The 15,735-nt window shown below is 43.7% G+C and overlaps 2 protein-coding genes across 9 annotated transcripts in view; one reads left to right on the top strand and one right to left on the bottom strand.

The window, feature by feature from the left end:
- ENTHD1 (ENTH domain containing 1) overlaps positions 1-15,735 on the top strand; it is a 321,748-nt gene that overhangs the window by 11,648 nt on the left and 294,365 nt on the right. Inside the window, 1 exon segment of the mRNA XM_077168183.1 lies at positions 6,411-6,564. The gene's annotated coding sequence lies outside the window, so the exon portion shown is untranslated.
- The window catches only part of GRAP2 (GRB2 related adaptor protein 2), a 76,534-nt gene that overhangs the window by 6,372 nt on the left and 54,427 nt on the right, over positions 1-15,735 (bottom strand). For 6 of the 8 annotated variants that reach the window (XM_077168891.1, XM_077168889.1, XM_077168894.1 and 3 more), the window contains 3 exons: positions 11,821-11,912; positions 4,485-4,576; positions 1,279-1,398 (listed from right to left, as the gene is read on the bottom strand). In XM_077168891.1, the coding sequence (XP_077025006.1) occupies positions 1,279-1,398; positions 4,485-4,576; positions 11,821-11,898 (290 nt within the window). In that variant the 5' untranslated portion in view covers positions 11,899-11,912. Of the gene's footprint in view, positions 1-1,278; positions 1,399-4,484; positions 4,577-5,233; positions 5,829-11,820; positions 11,913-15,735 lie in introns of those variants that run through there. The other 2 variants (XM_077168895.1, XM_077168896.1) reach the window with 2 other exon arrangements.

Genomic DNA, 15,735 nt, shown 5'->3' with positions numbered 1-15,735 from the left:
ATCTAACAATTTACTTGGTCTTTTCTATAATCTGGACACTTAAGAAATAAGTTTGACTTGTAAGATTTATTAATAGAGCAAAATTTCATGATTTAAGACCTAACCAGTTTAGAATTTATGACATGAGCTAAAGCAATATTGACATGAGCTAAAGTCTTCCATTACCCAAAAGCTGTGAAAACAGTAGCTTTAGTTAAGGAAAATCAAGAGTTTAAGCAAGATTGTAAATATAATGCTAAAGAGAACAAACTCTTTTCAATCACTTTAAAGGAAATTTGCAAACCAGTGGCTGACCCATTATTTGTAAGTCATCTCTACATGTTCTTTAAAATATCTGTTTTTATCTAAATAGTAAAGCGACGACCATTTATTACCTGAGTACCTGGGACTGGGTTTATGTACTTAAAGCAATAAAGCTGCATGCCCTTCAAAATATCTAATAAACTAGATCAGCATTTCCTGTTAATTAACCTGACAGTAAGATTTTACTTAACAAGTTTCATGCCTTCTCCTGTACTGCTGTCAGTTATTTCCTACACTTTCAAATGCGGTCACCAAGTCCGATATGTGACTTGCAATCTCTGACACACTGACCACATGCAGAGTGTGTTCAGACTTGGGCTTCTGAGTTTGGGGCTGAATCATGCTTATCCCCAGGCTGAGTCATTTCCTCCCAGGGGCCGCATGTCAGCGGGATTTTGCTGTTACAGTTCCCTCATCCTCTGCCCTCTTTGACTCTGCCACCCTGTTCTCGGTTTTGGTGCATCGTCCTACGTTGAGGTCGCTCTACAGCCCTTATTTTTGTACAACTATCTACAACTGCACATGCACCCTATAGGAGCAACTTGGGACTTCTAATTTTCTCTGGCCCTTCCTCAGACATATATCAGGAGTAAAAGAAAAGATTATGATTTAAACCTCAACAGGCATGTGGACAGCTGGGAGTTCTTTCTTCCATGAATATTCATGGAGCTTCTACCATATGCAAGGCACTGTTAAAGATGCAAAGGTGAAGAAGATAAAAAAAAACCCTGCCCTTCCAGACGAATGTACAAATACTGTTAATACCCACCAGTGTACTGAGGAGTTATGAACAAGTACTATGGGAAGGAAATGCACAGCACTCCAGGGGACAGGGCACCTGGTACCCCACGTCCACCCCCTCCGGCCATCCATGCATCCCATCCCTTGGTCATGTTTGAGAGGCCACCTCATGGCTTCAGTAGTCTGGGTGGTTATAGGAGAGAAGGTCAACATGGTGTTGGGAATGGTCAATACCTGACGGAGATGGAGAAGTCCCCTGGGGAGCTCTGGCTGGCCCGGATGATGAAGCAGCCAACCTCCTTGCCCATAAGTAAGTTCTCAGCCTGGTGTCGTGAGAGGCCTTCGTGAAACCATCTATTGAGTGGGATGAAACAACAGGACCATGCTGAGCTGTGTGAGTGACAGGAGGGGGAAGTAGACAGGAGACAACCCAAAGGGAGAGAGCCTGGGGACCTTGGTTCAGAGGAGAGAAGAGAGGCAAAAGAGCGGTCGAGTGCTTTTGAAAGCACATAAATTCTCCAGGCAGTTTTCAGGAAAAGCAGGCGAGCAGTCCTTGATTTGCCCTCTTTGTTCCTTCTCTCCAGGAGAAGTTTCTCTCCAACTTGGAAAACTCGAATCATGGAAATGTGCCACTTCACTGAACTGGGACAGTGTGGGAGTGACTCACCATGGGAAGTGGCCGCCTGCTGGCAGCTATGTGAGGGATGCCTTAGGAAAGACCTGCAGGGACAACTAGGGACCGGTGGGGGAGGGGCCAACGTCAGGCCGGAACCAGGTAGGGCCTTGGGTTCTCCCTCCCTATCTAGGATCTCTGCTGCCTGCCCTACTTAAGGGGGCTTTGCTTGGCGTACCCAGCAGCGACTGCAAAGCACCCAGAGAGTCCCGCAAACACATGGAAATACGCTTGGCTGGCAGCAGCCAGATAACAGCGTCTACACAGCCAGGCTCCTCAGCTCTCCCAAAATATCTGGGCTGGAAAATAATCTTCACTGTGGAAAAGGAGAACTTAAGGAGAAAGAGCTCTTTCAGCAGTCTCTGGAGTGCTGCTGCACGCTCATGGCATATATGAAAAGGGTGAAGCACTTACACAGGGGCAAGGCCAACAGTGGCCACAGCCTCAGGCCAAGAAGCCAGAAACCCCTTTCAACCTAGAAAAGTGAAATGAGCATTTGCAACCACTCAGCTGTGGGAGGTGGGATGTGTCACATTGCTTCAAGGTGGCTGCAGGAATCGCTGCCCCTGGCCGGCCTGGACGTGTTTGCCTTTCAGATGGGTGCCCAACAGGACAGAGCTTTGGATCCCTTTGTAGGCAGTAGTTGGGGCTTTCTAGATTTAGGGACAGAACTTGACACTGGGGTGACAAGAGGGACATCTTTATTGTGGATCTGGGACCGAGGGGGAGGTTGGTTGTGCCCTGAGGAGTTGGGAATGGAAGGTTTCTGGGGGTCATCTCCCTGGAGGTTCTGCCAGAGTGTTTGTCACATGAGCCTGAGGTGCCCACCAAAGTGGCCACCCTATCATCGCCTTGTGTAGGAAGTGTAAGTGGAAAGGGACAGGATGCATTCTATAGGAGTCATATCTCAAAGGAAATGTTTTAGAAGGTTGCAGACAGCAGCTAGGAGGATTATTCAGAAAATACACATTTGTCCTCCAACTAGAATTTGAGAAGTGACTTCTTACAAGATGCAAAAATTTCCACCCATTACATATTAGATACGAGTGGTCAGGGTTTCGATATTATATTTCGTTAAAAAGCAATTAATTTAACAGCTATTTATGAAACATCTACTATGTGCTGGGCCCTCTGCTGAGCACTGGGGTTACCACAGAGCTGAAGAGACCAGAACCCCTGCCTGCATGGAATGTACTTTCTAGTGGGGGGTAGGGGTACAGGGATAGACAATAAAAAACAAAATAATTCAAGTATATAATATGTCAGATGACAATAAGTGCTGTGGAGAAAATGAAAACAAAGAAGAGGGGCAGGAAAGGGGAGTGGAGGAATAATTTTAAATATGGTGCCGGGGAAGGCCTCACTGAGAAGGGAGACTGGGAAGATGAGGAGGAACGAGCCAAAGGAAACTGAAGAGGAACAGCCAGGGAGGTGGGAAGGAAACCAGGAGAGAGGGTTTCCCAGAAGCCAAATGAAGAAAGTGTTTCAGCAAGGAGGAAGAGATCATGCTGAGAAGATGACCGAGAACTGACCGGTCAAATCATGCTGAGAAGATGACCGAGAACTGACCACAGGGACTTGTAGTTTACCAGGACCTTGAAAATAAGGAGTTCAGAGGAGTTGTGGGGCTCAAGAAAGAATGGAAGGAGAGGAGTTGGAGATAGCAAGTACATATGAGATCAAGAAGTTTTTGTTTGTTTTTTATACAAAACAAACAATTGTAGCAGGTTTGTTTGCTATTGGGAATGATCCAGCTTAGAGGGAAAGAAAGTTGATGTGGGAGAGAGAGGGCATAATTTCTGCTAGAAGCACAACCAGCTCATTCCAAACAGCCCCAGGACAAGCCTGAGCCCAATTGCAGGAGGTGGGTAGAAGTGGTGGTGGTAGTCTAGGGGAGGTTCCCTTCAGGTGGCTTGCATCATTCCAGTGACCCTGGAAGAAAGGGGATGGACTGGACGTTTGAGGAGCAAGGAGAAGATATGAGAGAGGACAGACAGGACTGCTAGGTGACTTCAAGGGCCCACTGGAGATATGTGGTCATTCTACATCCAAGGCCAGTATTGGTTCACAAAGAAGGGAGGGGCTGAACCTAACTGAAGTCACCAATACCACTTTGGTTTTCTAACAAATGTTCACTCTTTGGAGTAGACATGGACTCAGACAAGATCAGATGTCCATCTAACCCTTGTGGTGAATTCTTGAGACAAACAAAATCCAATCTTAATTTTTCATTTCCTCTTTATGAAGGGAATTTCTCATTATCCCCACACTGACTTCTCTCACTATTATGAGCACAGTTAGTCTAAAGGAGGCAGTGTCCACACATCTGACTAAGAGTGGAGAGCCATTTGGGCTTCTGGTTAGGATGGAAAGTAGAGTAGGGAGATAACAGAGAAATGCCTTGAAGTAGCAACTCTTCAAGTGGAGTGGCCAGTAGTGTCCCCATCGGAATTCTTGGAAACTTTGCTGTTTTTTGGAAACAGTGCTGTGATTGCTATCATTATAGATGATTTCAGTTCGTAAACTTATTTTATAAAAACTTTAAAACAGGAAATTCATGCACAGGGTATAAAATTCAAAAGAGAACAGGAATGCAGTGAAATGTAAATCTCCCTCCCTCCCCTGGCCTTCAGCTGCATGGTTCTCTTACCAGAGGCAACCATTTTTGACAGTAATCTTGGGTATGCATAGATAATTTTAGCAATTACTAAAAAAGTAAGGGGAGTGTGTGTGGGTAGGCCCATCTCAGCAGGCTGGAAATACTTACTCAGGAAACTGGATAGCTATAAAATTCTTCGGCACGTATCCTTCTTGGCTCCCAAGCTCCGCCTTGAACCACTCCTCTTGGTTACTTAAGATCTATGTGGAAGAGAATGAAGGATAAAGGCACTGCATGGAGGACACCGCAAAGGAAAAGAAAGGAGCTGCCAGCCAGAGAATGCCCTTTTGGGCTTAAGAGGAAAATAAGCTAAAGGAACTGAATAGCTGCTCCAGGATTTATCCCAGACCCAGTGGGGAAGCAGCAGGTTTTCCTTTGGAGTTCGGCTTCTTTTGACCCCAAGCTATTTCTGTCCACTTGTGCCACCCACTCATGTCACCCCATCATTAGACTGGCCTCCCAGACTCATGGACTTCCCTCAACCCCTCTCTTCTTCTGTTTTGGAAATTCGTTCGTCCCAGATTTCAGCATCTGGGCAGATGGAGGGAAGGCAAGAGTGCTTTCTTCATGGTCTTGTCTTCTCTGCCGGGTAATCAGGAAACTTTTTCAAAATTTTATTTATTTATTTTAAATAAGCAGATTAAAACTTAAATATCCCAGCAGGGACCAGCTTTGAAAACAATAACTCTTTGTGTTCACACTCTTTGTGTTTCTTTCACACACAGTTTGAACATAAGTCAAGATACTTTGGGATGCCTTTTCTACACTTGGTTTTAGAGCCAGATTACAACCAAAACAAGGCTCCACCTTGACCATGACCCAAATATCATCACCTACTTTGATTACACATTACTCACCAGTCTCAGTTCTCTTGGCTTCTGGTTATTTCAGAAAATGAGATTCATCATTAAAAAGCAAATGTTTGCCACCTCCCTTGGGAATGTTTCTAAAGTATGGGCCACAGGCTTGAACAATAACTTTAGATAAGGATGGCAGAGCAAAAGATGGAAAAGAACCTTGATGATATCATTGAGCCACTAAGTTAACTACGTCAGGTGCCATCCTACCTCTGCATTCTGGATGAGAAAGAAGAAACCATCCTTATTGTTTAAGACATTTTCAGTTTGTGCTTCTTACAGCTGAAAAAATGTCTAAACTGAAAGCAGGAAATGGGTGGGAAAGCTCACCTGGAGAAGAAGTCATCTGGATTGAGTTGCCCAGGCAATGAAAGGAGCTACCCAGGTGACATTAGGTAGCAAAAGAGCTATCTAGGATATGAGGAAGTACAGTACATTCTGGGGATTAAATGCTTCAGTATGGCTGCAGTTTAAACTGTAAATTCAGGAGTGGAGATAGGGGAAGCTAGAGGTACAGGGCATTGTGGCCCATGTTGAAAAGTTGAATTTTATCTCTAAGTGTATGGGGAGCCATTAAAGGGCTTTAAGCAGGAAAATAATAACAAAGTAAGATTAGGTCTAAGAAAGGGCTCCATGTCAATCCATAAAGATGGATTGAAGGAGCGAAGTTGGGGGGGAAATGGTCAGAAGACAAGTACAGCCATCCAGGCAAAAGGTCTTGGGAGACTGGGCTAAGCTGTAAGGACATACTTCAGAGGAATATAGGAGGCAAAATGGGCAGGAGCTAAGGAGGATTCTGGAATGGCTTGGGATTTCTTACATGGGAGACTGAGTGGATGGTGATACCTGTTAGTAAAATAGAAAATAATGGAGGAGGAGCAGGTCTGAAGGAAAAGTTACAGACTCCAGATTGTCTGGAGTTGCCCATGGAACCCTCTAAAAAAAAAGTCCAGTAAGCAACTAGGTTTGTGTGTCTGGCCTCAGGGGAGAGGTCCTGGCTAAGGATTGGGATTTTGGAGTCATCTGAGTGTGTGTGGATTTTTTACTTTTTTTAACTGAAAAATCTTCACAACATACTTTCTATACATGGTGCACAATCAATGGCCCACAGTATGTGTGTAGATTTCAAGTCATGTATTTTTTTTTTTTTTTTTTTTTTGGTTTCTTTGTCCCATAGAAAGAGATGGGAGAACTGAAGAGAGCTTAGTTGAGAAGCAATGATGACCTATTTCTAACATCACTCCCGAGGTGGAAGAAAAGGGACAGACTTACAAGTTTGGAAGGAAAAGATCTGGTTTCTAGTGACTCTGTCACTGGCTGCGTGACCTTGGGTAAGTCAATTAGGCATTTGAAAAATGTGGATAATGATAATCACCTGGCACTTCCCAGAGCTGATGTGAAGATTAAATGAGCCCTGGTACACGAAAGTCCATCAGAAATTTGTACTCTTTTAGTACATAATTCTAGATGTGATGTTCTTACGAGGGAAGACTCGAGCTCTGAAGAATACAGAAGGGTTTATAAATGCTTTCAAGTATTATATGTGTATGTTTTGAAGCAATAAAAGTGCATCCCATATTTGAGTTCTAGAATTGCTGAAAACAGACAACTTTATAGTTTCTAACATCAAATGTAACTGTTGGTATCACTCAGGTCACGTGGGCATGTGTGCACGGGGGGAGGAAGGGAGAGCAGAAAATCTAGGTCAAAAGAAGAACTAGAAAATCCAGCACCAGGGCTTTGTGCTCATGTAAAGAACAGAAGAACAGTTTACTCCATGCCATCTCTCCTGAATGTCTGGCCTTGGAAATCCTTTCTCCCATCCCAGGGGAATGGAGTGTTTGGCCAGGGCCACAGTGTCAGATACACAGGGGACTGGGAAAGAGTTAGAAGAGACTGTTTGGAAATTAGCTCATTGCAGTAAGAACCACATTTTGCATTTAGTTCTTTGACCTGAAACCAGCTGTAATTTTAGTAATCATGGCTCACACCTATTTACCTCCTCTAGAAACTGAAAGATTATCTATCTCACAATGCCAGGCATTTCTTCTCTCCACCACCTGGTGCTTGATCTGCTTGAGTTTGTGTTTCCAGAGAGGTGAATTTATAGGCTTTTTATGGTGTATAGAAAGCAAGATTTTTAAAAGATCTAATTTTCTGTGAAGAAAAGTATTTGGAGGGAGGTGGTTTCTTCCTGACGCTGTTGGTCCAGGGCCCCGTACTTCCTGTTCTTCTCATCTCTCCATCTATTCAGTTCCCCCTATCTCTTGTAATCATCAAATAAACCCAAGCGAGGGGTCAGCCTACAAAGAAATGAAGTTTTACACTTAAGTTTGCTGTATCTTAATTCTCATGATGTTTCCTAAGAGAGTAATTTTCTGAGTTACATGACCTGAGAATAAGTTGGATGTGGGATGAAAAGGGCAAAATGTACAGTTGGATGAATTTTAAAATTGGATGGAATTATAGCTCTTAGAAGCACAGCAGAAATCTGGAATTTTGAAGAAGTTAATTATATAGGATTAACTCTTAGTGTTTTTAGATTGCCATTTTAGCAGGAAGAAATGGGTCAGGCCAGACATATTATAGAGGGTTAAGAGATTTGTTCTTTTTTTCAAAATGACTGGAAATCCAAATAGGTAATGTAAGTCTTGGGCTTGGAGCAGGCACAGATATTTGTGGCATAAACACAAAAAAACCTGATTCCTGGCTTCTCACAAGAGACGTGGGATCTAAGTCACTTGGCAGGAGTTCCCTGCCCTGTCTGCCACCTTGTTTTCCATTCCTCGCAGTATCTAGTGAGTGTGCACTTTGTAAAGTGCCAGGAACATAGAGAATAAGCTGGGGCCCTTCCCCCAGGGAATGCACTTCTGGAGGGGATGTGTGGTTGGCCAGCTCTTTACATAATTTGTTTGCACATTCTAATGAAAAACTCTGTTTAGTCTTTGGCACTGTAGGTTAAACAAGAGACAAGAGCATCCCAGAGGTGGATTGTGGGGGCAGTCAAGACCTGGCTCTGGAAAAAGTGTGAGGAACCTCTGGTATGCTACTCATCTTTGGAGGGGAGGGACAGACATTGCAGTCTGTCCATAGGGAGCCACAGTCGGGGGCAGTAACCACCACGATGCAGGCATTCCATGAGGCTCAACCAACAACCTCTCCACTTTTCTCATTACCACTATGGCTGCAATAGGCAGAATTTGAACAGAAGGAGGCATTTGGCTTTCTAATGAAGTTTTAAACGAGCCTGCAGAAACAATTTAACAATTCAAGAAATATGAACTGAGTACCTATTTGGGGCCATGAGTTGCGTTAGACACTGGGAAGATGCGACAATGACCTGGCATGGCTCTGCTCTCAAGGAGCTTGTGGCCATGGAAGATTAGCAGTGAGAGCTCACTGGCTCCAAAGTCCACAGTTCTTTTGATTGTACCACACTCCTTTCTAGTGAAGAAGGGGATTACTTAACAGACAGAGTGAAAGAAAAATATTCAGAGCAGAATTAGGAGGAAGGCTTTGGAGTTAGACAGAGCTCCATCCAGATCCTGGCTCAGCCACATCCTAGCTATGTGACCTTGGGTGAGTGATTTAACCCCTTAGCCTCAGTTTTCACATGTGAAAAGTAGCACCTACCTTATAGGTTTGCTGAGCCCATTGAAATAATGACTGCAACCATTTAGGCAGGTCCTGGATCACCAGGAGTTTATGGATTGATGATAGCTGAGGTTTCTAGTTCAGCGATTGACCTATGGTACTACTTAGAACATGGAGAGGGAAGCAGTTTGGGTAGAAGTGGGGTGAGATGGGTGTGGGACTTTGATTTTGATTCTGGAACTTCGAAGACAGGAGCAGACAGCCTCATGGCAACACCTGGCAGACAGGTGGAAAAGTGGGTCTGGAGTTCAAGAGAGAGGTCAGGGCTAGAGTAAAAGCTGTGGACTTAGGATCTTTGGCACAGACATGAGAGTGGAAGGCAAAGAAGTGGATGAGATGTGCAAAGTGAGAAGAACAATGGGAAAGCTAAGGGCAGAACTTCAGGAAAGCTTATACTTCAAGGTAGAGAGAGAAAGAGGAGCACTCAAACGCAAATCCTAAAAGATTGCTCAGAAAGGGAGGAGAAGAAGCAAGACAGTGTAGGGTCACCAAAGCAAGGGAGAAAACAGTTTAAAGGAGAGGGCTGTTAACAGGGTCAAGTTCTAAGACGTTTTAGTAGGATCATTCTATGTGACGTAAAGGAGATCATTGGGCTTTAAGAGAGTGTTGGGTGAAAAAGGCAGATTTCAGAGGGTTATGGAATAAATGGGAAGTAAGACAGTGGTGGCCCCACTGCAGATAATTCTTCCCAGTATTGGCAACAAAGGCCTTTGCTGGAGTAGGAAGCAGAGTTGAGGAAAGTTTTTCCCTCCTTTTCTTTTTCTGGGGAATAGGGAAAAGTTAACAAGATGTTAGGTTCTGTTTGTAATGGGAAATGAGGAGTGGGGATTGGTTCCTAGCCTCTTTTGAATAGAGGATGCTCTAGAGTGAGGTAAGAAAGCATGGTCTCAGAGCCCCATAGGCAAGGTGCTCAGCATATGGCAACCCCCCTGTGATCTCAAGGATCCCAAAGAAACGAAAGCCACCTTCCTCTGGGTTGGCAGCCTCAACTCACTATTTTGACCTTCTGAAGCTTCCACAATGAAGGCCTACTCTTCACAACCCCATTACTAGATCTTGCAAGCTGAGAGCAGTGAGAAGGCTAAAAACCAGCAGTGTTCAACTTTCAAAACAAGTCATTCTACATGGTAGGTGCTTCAGAGACACTTTCTGAGCCACCTTATTACATGCTAATAATTATAAGCATAATTCTTGGGCTTCTTGAGCCCTTCCTTCTTGAATGTTATGACCCCCAATTTACAGAAGAGGAAACTGAGACTCCAATTACTTGTCCAAGATCATACAACAAAACCAGGACTCAATCTAGGGATCAGGGTACCTGAGGGAACTCTGAGGCTAGGCACGGGTCATTGGTGTCACCTACTCCCAAATAGCCTCTTAAAGGACTTGCTCTCTTTTGCAGAAAACAAGGACTAAGATGCAGAGTCTGAGTAAATGTCTGAGAAATAAGAACAGTGCATGAAATGTTGGGAGAAGTCCAAGCCCTCTTCAACTCAGCAAGTGGCCTCTACAACTTAAGAGCTGGCTGAAGACAAGTTTTAAGAAGGTCTAGTGGTCAAGAGTTGCATGGCCTTTGCCAAGCTATACCTCTTCCAGCCACCCTTCCCAGGCCATTCCCCCCCACCCCACCCCCGCAGCCTCTTCTTAGCAATGCTAAACCTCGTAACATTCCCTGAATTTGGCATGGATTGTCACATCTCTGAGATTTAGCTCATGTTGGTGCTTCTGTCTAGACAGCCTCCCACCTGGATGACCTGATGAATTCATCCAAGAAGCCCAACTCACCTTCCTTGCATTCCCTGAAAATGACATTGATACACATTCCTACAACCCTTACCTTTCAAGGTGGATAACTTGTTCCCTCACCCTTTGTGCTGGTTTGAAAGGATGTATGTATCCTAGGAAAGCCATGTTTTCATCCTCATCCCATTTTGTAAAGGCAGCCGTTTCTTCTAATCCCTATTCAGCACTGTATGTTTGAAACTGTACTTAGATCATCTCCCTGGAGATGTGACTCAATCAAGGGTGGTTGTTAAACTGGATTAGGTAGAGACATGTCTCCACCCATTCGGGTGCACCTTGATTAGTTTATTGGAATCCTATAAAAGAAGAAACATTTTGGAGAATGTGGGAGATTCTGAGAGAGCAGAACAACATAGCCACGAGAAGCAGAGAGTCCACCAGCCAGCGACCTTTGGAAATGAAGAAGGAAAACACCTCCTGGGGAGCTTCATAGAAAGGAAGCCAGGAGAGAGAGCTAGCAGATGACGCTGTGCTCATCACATACCTTTCCAGAAGACAGAGAAACCCTGAACTTGTTCGCCATGTGCCTTCTGACCCAAGACAGAAACCCTGAATTTCATCAGCCTTCTTGAACCAAAGTATCTTTCCCTGGATGCCTTTGATTGGACATTTCTATAGACTTCTTTACTTGGGACATTTTCTCGGCCATAGAACTGTAAACCAGCAACTTATTAAATTTCTCTTTTAAAAGCCATCCCATTTCTGGTATATTGCATTCCAGCAGCTAGCAAACTAGAACACCCATGTTCTCTGAGCATTTAGATAAAAACATCTGTAACAGCCGTATGGCTATTCCCCCTCCAGACCATGAGCACCTCAAGACAGGCAAGGTGTCTGGCCAGCTTTGTAATTCCATTGCCCAGCCTGGGGTCTGGCACACGGGTTCTCAGAAGAAACCACTGCATCTACCTCTGCGTTTTTTTGTTTTGTTTGCGTGGGCAGGCACCGGGAATCAAACCAGGGTCTCCGGCATGGCAAGCAAGAACTCTGCCTGCTGAGCCAACGTGACCTGCCCTACCTCTTCTTTTAAAAAAAAGAACTATGTGTAGTTATTGAGAGACAAAGTCACGGATTGTCAAACTCAAGTAAACTGAACACCCTGTGGCTCCTCTGGGATCCATGTCACCTACCTTCAGAACATCTCCAGAGTGGAAGCTCAGCTCGTCCTCACCCGAGGCAATAAAGTCAAACTTGGCGATGGCTTCCATCTCGTAATGTGATGCTGGAAGAGAAAGAATATGGTCATTGTGCCTTTCTGCCAGGAGAGGAGCAGCAAGGAAGCTGGTGAAGTACAGCAGTCTCAACAGTTCATAGGGGAGTGGTCAGATGTCTCCAGACTGGGATGTGAGAGGCAGTGGCACAGCAGGGCTTTTGTTTGCAGAATGAGCTGCCTGAGCCTTTAAGATCTGTTTCCGGGATCATTCTCTGACTCCCCAGATGCCAGGAGGAGGAAATAAAAGCCAGTGACAACTCTTCCCCTCTTCTTTCTTTCCCTTTGTCTGAATTGGCCTGTCACCATTTCTGGGACATCTCTGTTTCCGGAGGATAGGGACAGAAGACTTGCTACCATCTCTAACTTGAAGCCCAAGATGCTGGACCGTCTGTTCTGTAAACACTGTCCTGAGGCCATCCCTTGGCAGCTATATTTAACCAGGCAGTGTTAATTAGACAGATGCCATTTTCTCTTTTACATCTGAATCATTTAAGAGAATTAGACAACATTGGTCAGTGGAGAACTTAGCGTCCTGTATGTTTTAAGAATGGAAAGCATTCTGGTTTTCACATGGGGAGTGTTGAGTGGACAGGTTCCTAATTTTATTATTATAGTGTCAAGTCAACTACCTTTTGGAAATTCTGATTTTAAAATTCCTGAATGAGTTAAAACACTGTCCCCTCTATTTATGCATGGGACCCATGTAAAGATAAACAAGGTAGCTTCATACTACAATTAGTGTGAAATGTAGTTTTTTTTTTTTTTTTAGGAGATGTGAAGATATTAGAAAAAGAAAGCTAGGTTGAGTCCTGATTTTGGTTCTGAACAGCTGGATGATCTTGGGCAAGTAATTAAATCCCTTGGGATAATATTCAACCAATAAGATGATGAGATTAAGTTAAATAACAGATGCAAAGCATTACACCACACAATGGTAAGTGCTATTCATATTCTAAAAATAATTTTATGGAATGACTTTTTTCTTAAAAAAGGTAGCCTGGCCAAAAGCAAAGCAAGTTTTCTTTTAATTTCTCGCTTCTTCTACAAACTTTTCTCATTGAAATGTGATTATTTTCCATAACCACCGAATCCTTTGATTTTCTGCTAAGATAGCTTACTGTCAGGATACACAGTCTTGAAAGCTTTTGTGTGGCATTTGTGTTTTATGAAATGTGTCTAAGTCTCAAACCCTTTATTTAGGTTAGTTAGCAAGTAACCTTCAAGCCTGAGTGACTTTCAGTGACCAGTAGGCTGGGACCACAATTGTCCTCTTGGTGGGAATTTTTGCCCCTGTAGACGGTATTTGTGTAAAGAAGGAAGGTGGCCACATGTGAAAGGGTGCAAACCGTGGAGACAAAAGGATCCAAGCCAACCACAACAGTGGTGATAGCAAGGGACTCATTTCAATATTTACTTGGTCTTCCAAAGATAATTTGTAGAGGTGCATATTACCAATTCCAAAGACAGATATTAAGCAAAAAAAAAAAAAAAAAAAAAAAAATTTCAGGAGCCAAAGTAAAATGTCATAGTTAATTATCTGAGCCAGGATTAATTTCCAAACAATAAAAATACACTTTTCGGGGGTGCAAGGATAGTTCAGTGGTAGAATTCTCGCCTGCCATGTGGGAGACCGAGGTTCGATTCTCGGCCCATGTACTTCCCCCCAAACCAAACAAACAAACAAACAAACAAGACACATGAACAAAAATTCAACAAGTGATGCTGCAATAATGGGATACTCACATGGAGAAATAACAAAATGTGACCCCCACCATACAGCATATAAAAAAAACAAAAACACTTTTCATATACTTTCTTCAAGATCTGCCCTCCTTGGTTAATGCTAAATGCCTTTTCTGATTTGATTCACCCCATTATTTAACATGAAAAGCTCGTCCTAATTAAGGCCTTGCCTCCAGGTTTCAGGGAGCCGGCTTCTGTGGGTCACTGTCAAGGTATCAGCAGTGGACACCGTCATCTCAAGAGAGCAAGTGTCAGGTGAAATGGCCCTGAAAATCAAGATTCCGTTTCTATGCAAATTTACCTTAATAAGCAGGATGGAGACAAGAGGAGGGCAAATGCTAAACATTAGAAAGTCACATAAATTAGGGATGAACAGAAATATGTAAGGCATGCTCTGGATATGACCTTGAGCTCAGGAAGGTCTTACCAACATTGCATGTAACTCAGATCAGGCTTGGGTGTTCGGCCCAGACTGGCTGTAAGTCACTTCCATGAGAAGGCCCAGGCAGAGGTAGAATTCCTCCCCAAGGATGGCCCTTTTCTCTGTTTCCCCCCCAGGAGGCAGGCAGTGTGGCAAAGGCGACACACAGGCATTTCACAGAACTCCCTAGTTTATATTAATTCTTGCTCCAAAAAATTAAGCATGCCCACTCTTCATAAAATCATTTTGAAAAATTTTGTTTTCATTCCATTTCCATTTGTGAAAGTGAAATCTGTTCAGATGCTGTTTGGCAGGAGGGTGATACTTAGGGTGGGGTGAGGTATGTTCTATTTTCCTTCAAATATCAGGGCGAAGGGGCCCTTTGGCAGAGGATGTATAAATGTGCCACCCCAGGGGACAGTCCTCTGATTGATCATCAAAATGCATGGGAATTTATATCCCATCCCATTAGTTTTCCTTTTAAAAATTTTTAGGTAAAAAGAAAACCAAACTAACACGTTTATTCATTAGCTGCTTGTTTTATAACCTGTATCTGCATAACTACAGACTGTGTCTGGTAAACAAAAAAATACATGATGGAGATAACAATCAGGTAACAACAATTGCAAGAAAAGAGATGAGAGAGAGAGAAGAGGGGAGGGGGAGAGGGGACAGGGGAGAAGGGAGAAGGGAGGAGAGCAGAGAGAGGGAGAGAGGATAAAAGGCACAGCATCAAAAATGCAGTCAAGCTTTCTTGCTGTTTGCGATTTCGGTGCTTGTGACCTCAGGGGGAGATGAAGGGAGAGACACCTCTTCAGAGAACCTAACAGATGGAATAAATGTTTCTTCCCTGACAGTGACCTGCTTTAGAAATGGCTGACTCGCTGTAAGCCATACACTGAGAGAACTGGCAGTGTCGCGAGAAGGCTGAGCCACCTCTGTCAGCCTCCCGCAGGTGACAGGGCCATTTGTCCAGGGAGCCCACCTCAGAACTGTGCTGTGGTTCAGCCCCTAATGGCGAGTCTGCTTCTCAGCAGCCCTATGTGTCTCTCTCACTTCCCCCCTTTAAGAACTGCATGTAATATCTGTTAGCAGCCTGGAGCCACATATCTGCTTCACCATGGGGCAGCACCATACAAGTCTGTCCCAGGTGTGATTTTCTCTGCACTTGCATTTCCATTGAAACTTCATACACCACCAAAGAACCTGAAAAATATTCAGACTATGTACAGGGAATGCTTATCTACTTCTAAAATATAGTCACTACAGAGAGAAAAAACAAAAGTCATGAGACAGCTCTTTAAAATAACCTCCATCTGAAAACCAGACTGAGAGGATTTGTCCAGAAACATGTATTTACCATCAAAATGGTACCGGGCAAAAAGCTCTTGAACAATTTCAGCTCCTCTAAGTTGGCTACGAATAGCCAAGGTTTCTGTTTTATGCATCTCTTTAAAAGAGCAATTGCATAATATCTCAAGACTATGTGAAGCTTCAGGCTCTAGATTGAGCAAAAGAGGGAGACTGGTCCTAAATTGAATCAGCAACACCATTTCCTATTTTGCCAGGGAGAGCTCCAATTTGAATATTTATGTGACTTGTTCCAGTTTATGTTGTAATTCAGGTAAAATAATGTCTTTAAAAAAAAAAGAAGACAGAAACATTGCT

This window comes from Tamandua tetradactyla, chromosome 7, assembly GCF_023851605.1.
Source record: "Tamandua tetradactyla isolate mTamTet1 chromosome 7, mTamTet1.pri, whole genome shotgun sequence".
In the NCBI taxonomy this organism is placed as follows: Eukaryota; Metazoa; Chordata; class Mammalia; order Pilosa; family Myrmecophagidae; genus Tamandua; species Tamandua tetradactyla.
Note: the sequence above shows the minus strand (reverse complement) of the source record. Positions and strands in the feature narration are given on the sequence as shown.